This window comes from Nomascus leucogenys, chromosome 4, assembly GCF_006542625.1.
Source record: "Nomascus leucogenys isolate Asia chromosome 4, Asia_NLE_v1, whole genome shotgun sequence".
Taxonomy (NCBI): Eukaryota; Metazoa; Chordata; class Mammalia; order Primates; family Hylobatidae; genus Nomascus; species Nomascus leucogenys.
In genome coordinates this window covers 141,674,967-141,687,174 of record NC_044384.1, presented here as the reverse complement: position 1 = coordinate 141,687,174, position 12,208 = coordinate 141,674,967, and the positions used below count along the sequence as shown (strand labels likewise).

The 12,208-nt window shown below is 35.0% G+C and overlaps 1 protein-coding gene across 4 annotated transcripts in view; it reads left to right on the top strand.

Moving 5' to 3' along the window:
- The window catches only part of TNKS (tankyrase), a 221,247-nt gene that overhangs the window by 156,527 nt on the left and 52,512 nt on the right, over positions 1-12,208 (top strand). For all 4 annotated transcript variants that reach the window (XM_030812401.1, XM_030812400.1, XM_030812399.1 and 1 more), the window contains exons 12-13: positions 3,006-3,177; positions 9,318-9,397. In XM_030812401.1, the coding sequence (XP_030668261.1) occupies positions 3,006-3,177; positions 9,318-9,397 (252 nt within the window). The remainder of the gene's footprint in view (positions 1-3,005; positions 3,178-9,317; positions 9,398-12,208) is intronic.

The following is a 12,208-nucleotide window of genomic DNA, read 5'->3' as shown; positions in this document are numbered from 1 at the left end:
CACCAAGGATAATGATGAATACTTGTAAAACAGCCGTAAAAACATTAGAATCAATTTAAATTATATTTTGATTACAGATAAAGCAAATTCATCTTCAATATTAAGCAATTCTATAAACACTGGCATTTACCCTTCTTCCTGAATTTCCAGCAAAAGAGGAATGCATTTTGGTTAGATAGAGAACGTTTTAGTAGTTCCTAATGCCTGTTCAATATACAGAACAGTATGTCAAAAGTAGTATTTTTTATCACCAGAATTTATTAATTTGTTTCTCTCGTGAGTCATTCACTTACCAACCATTTTCAAGTATCTATACAAGGCATGGTATTTACTGCTAGGAGGATGTATAAAGTTTGAATTTGATCAAGATCCTTCTCTTAAGGAACTTAAAATCTAATAATTACCTAACACAGTCTACTTGACTACTATATGAACCGGAAAGTAGTATATATAGTAAGAGAAGTATAGATCGATTTATATTCAGAGGAATAAACAGTTATTTCTATTGGTGGTGGCAGCCTGGGGACGAGATTGGAGAAATTTCCTGAAGAAAATAGAATTTCAGCTAAGAATGCTCAGGAATTAAATATATGGATATATGTAGGCAAAATACAAACAATACATTTTCAGTAAGGACTGAAAATCAGAGAAGTAAAGGGGTTTGTTTATTAAATAGTCAGAAGTTATGATTAGTTAGTCCAAAAGGTAAAGAAAATGGAAACAATGAAAAGCAAGATCTTTGTCTTCTGAATTGGAGAGTTTAGACTTTATTCTCATAATACTTGGAGAACCTGTCATTTGTTCTTCTATCATAGATATATTAATGCCTGTTAATTTTTTTAATTGTTGACTTTCACTTTCAATGTGTTACGGTTTGAGAAAAAAATGCAGTGTCACTCTAGCTAAAGAATACAGACTGTTTTCAACTCTCAGCTTACTTGAAATCAGCTTTTAGGTTGAGGCAAACACATATTCACAGTTAAAGGTGTAAGTACAGATGTCACAGAACAGTTTGTGATTAATTACCAAATGAGTGATGTAGACAATGATAGCTTTAAGTTTAGGAGAAGTGGCCTCAGGATTAGCTGTTTGAGACTAGGCTGTTCACACTGAGTAGAATATTGAAGGATTTCCCTCAGCCATTTCCTTGTGGTCTGCTTGCTGGTTTCCAGAGCTGTTTTGGTATTTTTTGAATTATAATTTCATGCCCTAAACATTTCGGGCCAAATGTCATTGTGATTTTATTTAGTTTTACTCAGGGATTCATCTTCTGGAAAGTCATTTTTGCTACTCAAATGGAAATAAAAATAAATACACTAAGGATACAAGACAAAGTGGGAATATGTTTTGCCTCTAAAACTGCCAGACATCTAGTATTCTGACTCCTGAATGAATAGGTCAAGCCAGTCTTAAGCATTTAATTACCACAATTGAGGTGTAACATTAAATGTAGCAGTCTCTTTATTTGAGACAGTTTCTGTAACCTAATGAAAATAATCACTTTAGTGCTGAATGTGAAGTATTTTTTAGTGACACCAAATCATGTTCCCATGCTTCAGCAAGCTGGATTGGGAGTTCCCATTACTATAATAGAATAAGTTAGTATGTTTCTTACCCAGTTTCCAGAAAAGTGTTAATGATTAGAATGTTCACAATTTTAGATTTTTCTTTTGTGCTGAAGAAGTAACAAAAAAATCAAAACTCACGTTAGTTTGGCAGCTTGTGTTTTCCATTGATAAGTGCTAATGGCTGTGCTTTTTTGTTGCTATGTATCAGCAGTCATTTTTCTTCTGGCAAATGTGACAGAGTTAAATATGTTAGTATTTTATGGCAGTTTTGTGAAAGACCATCAAGAATTTGTATGAACCCTTTCCTGAGTAAGTACAACAGCCTTACTGGTAATGATAAAAGACTGGCGACAGGGAGACCAGTTGTCTTATATCCTTTCTTTTCTTAATCTTGTATTTGGTGGGTGTACACAATAATCAACCAGCATATAATTGAGAATTTACTGTATACCTTTAGCAGGAGCTTTCTAGAGGACCCAGAAAGTCTATCTGTAACATGCACTCATATTCTCAATAACCTTAGTTTAACTCAATAAACAAAAACTACCCCAGTATTATATTTTAAAGACAGTTAGGTGCTAAATTGACATAGATGTTCAGAAAAGGGGTAATCAAAGTCTTCAAGAAATCAAGGAAGACTTCTTGGAGATGAGGAGACTTACACTGCATCTCAGAAGCCAGAAAGGCACAAAGAAGGGTTTCTCTGAAAAGAGCAGCAAGCACAATGAGCGTGGACTTTGGTCTGACTGGAGTAGAGGTTGCTGATTGGGATCTGCTGGAAGATGAGTCAGGTTTGACCAGATTAAGAACATGATCCCAGTGTTTCACATTGTCTTAAGCAGTCTCGCAACTAGCTAAATGATTCTTCTTCCTGTGTATAACTCTTCAAAGCTTCAAAAAGGAATGTTTGATTCCTCAAATCTTTTTTTTTGGTTAAATGTGCTTGTAATTCAATTAAGATATTATAATTAGCTATATTACCTAAATTAGAAAAGAAATATAATCAACTACTTTGACAGTCTTTGCTTACGTATTCTGTTGTCTTTATATTATGGGGAAGAGTTTGGTAAAAATCCATTCATTCAGAAGAATTTGGTGAGCATCTTCATTGTGGCAAGCAGTAAATACTAGAGCAGAGTTGCTGCCTCCAGAGACCAGTCTAGTAGTCGAAGGGAGTAGCGGAAATGGGAAATGGTCAGGAAAATGGTCATTCCAGGAAGAGAGGGTATGTTGTAATTTTCAGTAAGGTGATCAGAGAAGGGTAACTAAAAAGAAGATAGTTCTTCAGAATCAGTGAGCAAAAGTTAATAATGAATATCTATGAGACTTTTTAAAAGCTTTGAAAGTTGATTTTTTTCATGAGAATATATTTTCTAAGGTATAAAATAAAACTAAACTAGATGCTCAATTCCGTGTGCCCACCCAATGATTTTTCAGATGAATGCACTGGACACCCTTGGTCAGACTGCTTTGCATAGAGCCGCCCTGGCAGGCCACCTGCAGACCTGCCGCCTCCTGCTGAGTTACGGCTCTGACCCCTCCATCATCTCCTTACAAGGCTTCACGGCAGCACAGATGGGCAATGAAGCAGTGCAGCAGATTCTGAGTGGTGAGTTAAAATAGACCGACAGGGCATTTTATGTTTTCTCTTCCATTCCTGTTGAAATACACAGACAAACTTTGCAGTGTTTACTTTGCCCGAAGTTTTTCTCATGCCTTTTCTTGCATTTTAACCTGCGGCCTTCCCCATCTCCCTTTTTTGGTAGGGTAAGGTAGCTGTCATGGGAAGGAAGCAAATACAGCTGTTAATTTTTTTAGGTTTAAATTGAAAACGTGACTCATGAGTGTTCTGATCAAAGGTAACTTAAAACTCATATAAACAGTGTGGAATATGGTAGCTATAAAATCTATCAAATAGAGAAAATTATAAATCATTCATATGGTAATGACATTTAATTAATTGTTCTTACCTGTGTAATGTTCTGACATACTTTTAAAATTCTTAACTTCATTGCATTATTATAAAATTATCTTGTCTTTTTCTGGCTTAAATATAATTATAGGCCAGGCGCGGTGGCTCACACCTGTAATCCCAGCACTTTGGGAGGCCGAGGCAGGCAGATCACGAGGTTAGGAGATCGAGACCATCCTGGCCAATATGGTGAAACCCTGTCTCTATTGAAAATACAAAAATTAGCTGGGCATGGTGGCACATGCCTGTAGCCCCAGCTACTTGGGAGGCTGAGGCAGGAGAATCGCTTGAACACGGGAGGCGGAGGTTGCAGTGAGCCGAGATCACACCACTGCACTCCAGGCTGGAGACAGAATGAGACTCTGTCTCAAAAATAAATAAATAAATAATACGAATATATATATATATATAATTATAAAATATTGCTGAATGTTTCATCATCTGCCTGGTATAATGTTAGATATTTTAAACATAAACTGATAAGAAAATAGATACTAGCTTCCTAAGTCCCAAAACTAGAGGAAGTAACGCAGTCTACCTACTGACAGAATGAACTAGAATCAAAAGTTGAGTATAATTAACCTCCTTCCTAACCTTTTAGTTTTGTCTGTGGATTATAGCTGCTATGGAATGAAATGACAAACCAGAAGAGTAAAATGTAGAAGGCTATAGACTAGGAGTCAGAAGTCCTGGTTACTTTTTTCTACCTACAGTCTCGTAGTTCTTAACTCTATCAGGTACAGTGCCCGCTTTTTATAAAGAATGTCTTATGACATCTCCTTATGACATTTCAGAAGTGAAATTCATAGATAATGTGACCTAACTGTATAGGTACCTTCCCAAAAATCTATATAAAATGCCCTAACTAGGTCGGGCGTGGTGGCTGACGCCTGTAATCCCAGCACTTTGGGAGGCCGAGGTGGGCGGATCACGAGGTCAGGAGTTCGAGACCAGCTTGGCCAACGTGGTGAAACCCACATCTCTACTAAATGTTAAAAAATTAGCCGGGTGTGGTGGTGCGTGCCTGTAATTCCAGCTACTCGAGAGCCTGAGGCAGGAGAATCGTTGGAACCTGGGAGGCGGAGGTTGCAGTGAGCCAGGATCGCGCTACTGCACTCCATCCAGCCTGGGCGACAGAGCGAGACTCCATCTCAAAAAAAAAAAAAAAAAAGAAAGAAAATTCTCTAACTATAATATAAAGGGAAAATACCAATAAGTTACAATAAAATAATTTATAATTCTTATGTAGATTGGACACAACTATATTAGAAGACAAAACATGACCCCACAGATTTCTAAAGGGACCCCAAGAAATACAGCCCAGTCGAGAATCACTGCTATATGATGCAACAGGGACCCTTCCAGGGCTTGTAGAGATTATGATATGTGTATGTTGTTATAGGTAGATCAGAGCTAAATAGCATAATAAAACTAATGGTGTAACATTGTGAAAACTATTGATGTGGATTTATTTTCCTCATGCTAGGTCATTCGTAGATAGTGATAATTCTACTTCAGCCTTAACGGTGATCTTTAGACGGGAAGATTTAGAAGGAAATCTATCTAGCGTGTCTTCACTACCAAATTAAGTAAGATCCAGCTGAACAAATTAAATTTCCTATTATAAATAAGTAAGATCCAGCTGAACAAATTAAATTTCCTATATAAATTTCAAGCTTGAACTAAAAAAAAAAAAAAAAAAGACTTTGACTTCCTGTTTCTATAGAGTGATAGAACATTTGCTTAAAGGAGATATTACTCCTTGCCTAGGAAATATTTCTTCCCTGTCAGTAAATTCTAATAATTTCTAACAGTTGTGATTTTTGTTAAAATTTCTAAATTTTCTCATTTTACTGAGAATCTTTTAGTACCAAATTTTAAGTTAGTTTCTGTACGTTTTAACCATAAATCAGGCAAACACATAGCTTTGCCTCAAATTATGTGCATAGTTTTTAGAGATAATTAACAAAATGGAGAAGAAAGTATTGAATAAATCAAGCATATCACATCCATATAATACTTTTAAAATGTCTTCTAACTGAATGCAGTTAGAATATATGAGTTCTGGCAAAAGATAAAACTAAATATTGAATACAAATGAAATATTTTTCTTCGATTATTTTGATAAATCTGCTTTTAAATTGATTTTTGAATTAAGACATTATATAGGTAATTAAATGCTTAATTTAGAACATGCAGAACTTTTTAGTTTAATTCTTTATTGATCTGGAAAGCTAATACAAATAAAAATATATATAGGAAAATTTTGCCCTCTGAAAGTTTTTTTTTTTTTTTTTTGTAATGGGAATTGTTTCTTATTTGAAATAGGATATAAGTTTTTAAACTACTATTTTTACCAGGAATTTGTATGTCTCCGTAGACTATGGACCATGCATTAGCTGAACTTTTTAGTTATCATTTATTAATCCAGTATCAGGTTATATCTATAATGACTTCTGAAAGAATATATTAATGTCAGTCAAATAGGATGTATAGTAATTTGTTTTGTTCTGGATAACATTTTAAAAGATTCATTTAAATACACTTGTTAATACTGGGTTTGGGATCTACTTTAGAAACCTGCAATTTCAACTCCCAAGTCTGTAGTTGCCAGAAGTTTACATTAATAAAGTTTTCATTATAAACTGCTGGCAATATTTATGTGAAAACTAACATCAATGTAAAGAAAACAAGATAAGCAGCTTTTTATGAATTAGCACTTTAAAACATTTCAAAAGATTTGATTTCTTTCTCTAGACTTGCTCTTTCCAATATGGTAGCCACTAGCTACATCTGGCTACATTTAAACTAATTAAAATTAAATAAAATGGAAAATCTTTCCATTAGTTATACTAGCCACATTTCAGGTATTCAGTAGTCACACTTGGCTAATGGCTACCATAATAGCACAGATAACACTATTTCTAGCACCACAAACAGTTCTTTTGGTCATTTCTTTTAAGTTTTATCTTGACCTGAATTCTTGTGATTGTATAACCAACCCAGTGTGGGATAAGCATTACTTTCATCTACACAGGTGAAGATTAGGCTTATGGTAGCTAAATTAAACACTGAAACTCCATTTACAGTGGCACATTGAAAGAAGCCACTAAGACCTGTTGCCAGTCCAATAGTCTAATACTGATCAAACTACCAGTCTATAAAAGGTGTTTTTAAAAATAGGCTGCCTCCTAGTGTTTTCAACTTTTTAAAAACTCTAATGAGCCAGAATAAGATTGGAGACAAAATATGAAGCCCATCTTTAATCTTTGATTCTAGGTGACTATAATTTCATGTTCTACAGACTGAGCGTGGTTGCTCACGCCTATAATCCCTGCACTTTGGGAGGCAAAGGTGGGAGGATTGCTCGAGCTCAGGAGTTCAAGACCAGCTTGGGCAACATGGTGAAACCCTGTTCTACAAAAAAAATTTTAAAAATTAGCCAGGTATGGTGGTGCATGCCTGTGGTCCCAACTACTCAGGAGGCTAAGACAAGAGGATCGCTTGAGCCCAGGATTTCAAGACCAGCCAGGGCAACATAGTGAGACCCCATCTCTAAAAAAAGAAAGAACTAAACACATAAATAAATAAATTTCATGTTATACAAACCTAGCATACTTACAAAGAATTTTACTAATATAGTACTTTGCATACCAGCTACTCTTTCACTCATGTTCCTTTTTTAATTTCATTTTTTATATTTCTTTTAATTGTGCATCACTGTATACAAAGTTCCTGGGCTGTATGTAAGTCATTTCAGCTAATACATTTTTCGCATTATTTCTAAAAACAAGTCTATCCTAGGCCTTATTCAAGATATGTAATAGGTGCAGGTCTCTACAATCTATATAGTAATTAACCAATATTTTAAACATCTTTACTTTCTCCTCTTTAACCAGGACTAATAATTCTTTTCTCATAGTTCCAGAAGCATTCTTATATTTGCTTAAGACTTATTGCTTGATTGGAAAATTATACACTTTAGTAGACAGTCTGCATCAAGATATGTGTTCCAATTTCAAATAGTTGTTAGATTTCAAAAATTTTGCCATATTAAATGTATCCTTAAAGTGCTGTCATCGAAAAATGCTCAGTTATAACTCTATATACATAAACAATTGTCTCTTTATTTTGTCGAAATGAAAAACTAAAAATATTACCTGTAGATATTGAAAGGATGTGTCAGTGAATTTTGTCAAATCCAGAATCACTGTCATAGAGACATAATATACACACAGCATCTTACCTATAAATGCAGTAGTGTATGTGCACACTTATAATGGAGACTAATGAGACAATGAAAGAACAGAATAAGAGCAGCCAAAAAAAGAGCTAAGATTTGACAGACACATTGACCCCAATACATAGTGGAAATCAATCCAGCAAATGCTTTTGGAATGTTCTCTGTGTGAAAAGGAATATAAAGATGAGCGAGATCTGGTTCCTTTCCTCAACAGTTCTACAAACTAAAATGTAATATAACTCTTAAGAAGAATAATTCAAAGATTTACTTTGTTATATGAAACACTTTCTTTTTTCCTCCCTTAATCTCAGCATTTTACCTGCTATTATGATCAAATAAGTAGTTTATCTTTTACTGAAGAATTGTCATAACTTATTCTGTAAAAGCCACTGTCTCCTGAAATCTGCAACCTCTTCATAGCATCACTTGATCTTCCCACTTGGACATTGGGCTCAAAAAAGATGTCTCTGCTCATAAGATAATGCAATCTTAGATCTGAAGGATTTTCAGCACTCACTTTTTAAGGGCAAAAACTAAACTGTTACATAAGTTGTCCAAATTTGTAGATTATAGAGCCCAGTCTAAAATGTAGGCCTCCTGGAGATCCATCCTTTTGTGTTACATATGTGTGCTCATTCTAAAAGCCACACTTCATGTACATAAACATACTTTTGGTTGACATATTATAAATTGTTTTCTTTAAAAACATTTTATTTGGGTCAATGTGAAATGAATTTTCAGTTTATTTACATTGGATTAATCAAAATAATAACTCATTTGTTAGCCTCTAGACCTAACAGCCCAATTTAGTTATATTCTGTTTAGCATTGCTATCATACTTCCAATTATACAAACACTGAAAGTTGCATTTTCCTAAAGCCATTCAATAAATGTGAATGAAACAAATGTCTGTATTTAGAAGCCCTTTTCTGTTCACTGATTATACTTCCCAAGATGATTCTGATTTCAAAAGTAGTACATTGAGACCAAAAGAAAAATCAAGGCTGGGTGCAGTGGCTCACATCTGTAATCCCAGCACTTTGGGAGGCTGAAGCAGGAGGATCACTTGAGCCCAGGAGTTTGTGACCAGCCTGGGCAACATGGTGAAACCTCATCTCTACAAAAAATACAAAAATTAGCTGGGCGTGGTGGTGTAACCTGTGGTCTCAGCTACTCAGGGGCTGAGGCGGGGAGGATTGGTTAATCCTGGAAGGTTGAGGCTACAGTGAACTGTGATCACGCTACTGCACTGCAGCCTTGGTGACAGAGGAACTATCTCAAAAAATAAATACATACATATGTACATACATAGAAAAATTAAACATTAAGTACTGAAAGTTGTGTGGCATCCCTAGGTTTATATAACAAATCTATGGCAGAGTTTTGCTACAACACTTAGTAAAACCAAACTAAATAATTTTTCTTCCTGAACTACTTTGCAATCCCTCAAGTACCATTTTTGTTTCCAAAATGAATGCAGTTGGAATACATGAGTTTGGATATATATATGAGTTCTTTCCTTCCTTTTATGCAGAGAGTACACCTATACGTACTTCTGATGTTGACTATCGACTCTTAGAGGCATCTAAAGCTGGAGACTTGGAAACTGTGAAGGTAAGTCAGTGCCCTTAATATCTGGAATAGCACTGTTGAACTTTGCTAACCAATTCATTTTTAAGCTTCTAAGTATATCTACTCAAATACAAACAGTAAAAAGGATGAACAGAGTCATGGGCAGGAAAAATTTGTACTACTATTAAGGAATTCCCAGTATGTGCCTTGTATTTGTGAAACCACTTATATCTATGTGTGTGTGTATATATATATAGATAGATAGATAGATGGATATATACATACACACACACATATACATGGTCTTTAGTAATTTTTCTTCAGGTTACACGAAAGCTCTTTTAATTTCACTTAAATTAATTAAAGTGTTATTATTTTTGGCTGCATTCACAAAATACATAAACTAGCTCGAGCCCAGACATTAGCAGGATGACATTTGAAATAGTATTTCTTGATCTTTTGTCAGAGATTCACACATTTATTCTAGGAAGGCATTCCTGTGATCCCTCCACAGTGGAATTATTCACATGCATAAGATAGATTTTTTTCCCTGTGTAGCTCCACTTGCTTCGAAAATTTTATCAGTCTGTAGTATAGAAACAATGGTTGTAGTTTTATTTTTTTTCAAATATAGTCATATTCTAATACTGAGTGTGCTTTTTAAAACACACATTTCCCATCTATAATCATTCACTTAGGGATGAAGTTAGCAAAGGTTTTTTGTTTGGAGATTGGTCTTTTGGGGTTTGTTTTTTGTTGTTTTTTAAGAGACAAAGTCTCACTGTATTGCCCAGGCAGGCCTCAAACTCCTGGGGCTCAAGCAATCCTCTTGCCTTACCCTGCCTACCATCCAAGTAGCTGAGACTACAGGCATGCAACACTGCACCCAACTTTGCCTTTATTTATTTTTATAGAAAAGTTAATAGCAAATTTGCTATTGACATAGTACTTTTTACGATGTACTGTCAACTTTGTCACCTCTTCTTAAGCAAACTTTGTTTTTGCGATTTTTAGCAAACTAATTTTAGCATTCTTGATAACATATACTGGTTGAAAGTGACGGTAAACATATTTTAAGCTCTGTTGCCTAGAAATTTTATTTTTGTTTTAATATGTGGGCACTTCCAGGATCGCTTCCAACTTACGATAGCATCTAAGTTATTTAAAGAAATATAGTAAATTTTAGTTGTGATAGCCACTAGGGAGAAATTTTTATGTTGTCTTAAATCTAAAACTGTATACTTTTTCTTAAAAATACTTCATCACTTGAAATGTATTCTAATAAAAGAAAATTCTTAAATATAAAATGATTAGGCTTCCTTTCAGAGCATGATCATCTCAGTGCTAGAATTGCTATATGTGCTTATTATACTTAATACATACTTTATTTTTAAAGCATACAGTTTTAAATTTCATGTGTTTTGTATATGATAAGCAGATGTATACTACAGCTTTTAGGTTTCTTAAACAATCCATTCACAGTGAAGGCCAAATTTATTTTAATTTGTGGAATGGAAGTAGCAAAAGAAAACAAAGCAGCACAAATTGAGTGAGAATTAGGCCTGGTAAATTTCTTCCCCAAGAGACTTTAGAAAGTAGTAGAATTGAGGTTTTAGAAGAAGAGGCTGCTTGCTGAATAAAGCATTTGAAGTTATGAAAAGTAGGTAGGAAGGATGTAAAATTGTTTTGGTATTCGAAAGAAAACTGAAACAAAATAAAGAATTCCTAAATCTTAAAAATCAAATATTTAATAAGCAGGATGGGCTTCTATTTCTGTAGCCTCACAAAATTAGTTGTGTTTCATTCCCTACGTATTCCTATTTTGTCAGTATTCTCTGCTAGAATTATAATAGAGTTAATTTAGAAGGTAAGAACCAGTGGGGGAAAGCAGCATTAGGAAGAAGCTTCAATCATGTCAGACTCCTTAGAGGGTGTTTGCTATCAATTTTTGCATCTTTTCTTTTTGATTTATGTATTTATTCATTTTTTATTTAATTTGATTATCACTTATGCTATTTATATATTAATATAGCCACAGACTCATTTGTCATGAAAAGATATTTGACCTGGTCAGATTACAACGGCTTTTCAGATTTTAGAGTCTGGTGCATTTCCGTATAGAGTTGATGAGACTGTGAACTTGCCCTTACTGCCCAGACTCCTTCCTGTCATGTGAAAATTACACCATCTTAAAAGCGCTTGTTTTTATCCTACCTGTGTGAAAGCTTTTTGTCTTAGTCTATTTGTGCTGCTATAAAAAAATGCCATTCACTGGGCAATTTCTAAGCAATAGAAATTTATTTCTCTCAGTTCTGGAGGCTAGGAAGTCCAAGATCCAGGTACTGGTAGGCTTAGTGTCTGGTGGGGACCCCGTCTCTCTGCCTTCAAGGTGGTGTCTTGTTGCTGCCTCTTCTGGAGGGGACAAATGCTGTATTCTCACTTGGCGGAAGGCAGAAGAGCAAAACGGCCAAATCCTGTGGGAAGCCTCTTTGAGAAAGGCCTTAAGCCCACATTCAGGAGGAAAGAGTCTGCATGACCCGGTCACCTCCTTAACACTACTGCATTGGAGATTAAGTTTCAACATGAATTCCAGAAGGACACAAACATTCAACCCGTAGCACTCCTACTTCCTCTATCAGTGGAAATCTTTCAGGTTCTTAATTTTTATGTAATAACAGCTTATCACTGTGGCAGAAGTGGCAGCAAAATTAGTGAATGCCTGAAAATCCCGAGACCCTGCAATCATCCTTTATAGCCTAGAGCATGCTATTGTCTGCTTTGCTTTATTTGCTTTTTCTAATTTTCATTGCCTTTCTTCTGATCACTTCCCTCAAGGTGGATAATTAGGAAGGT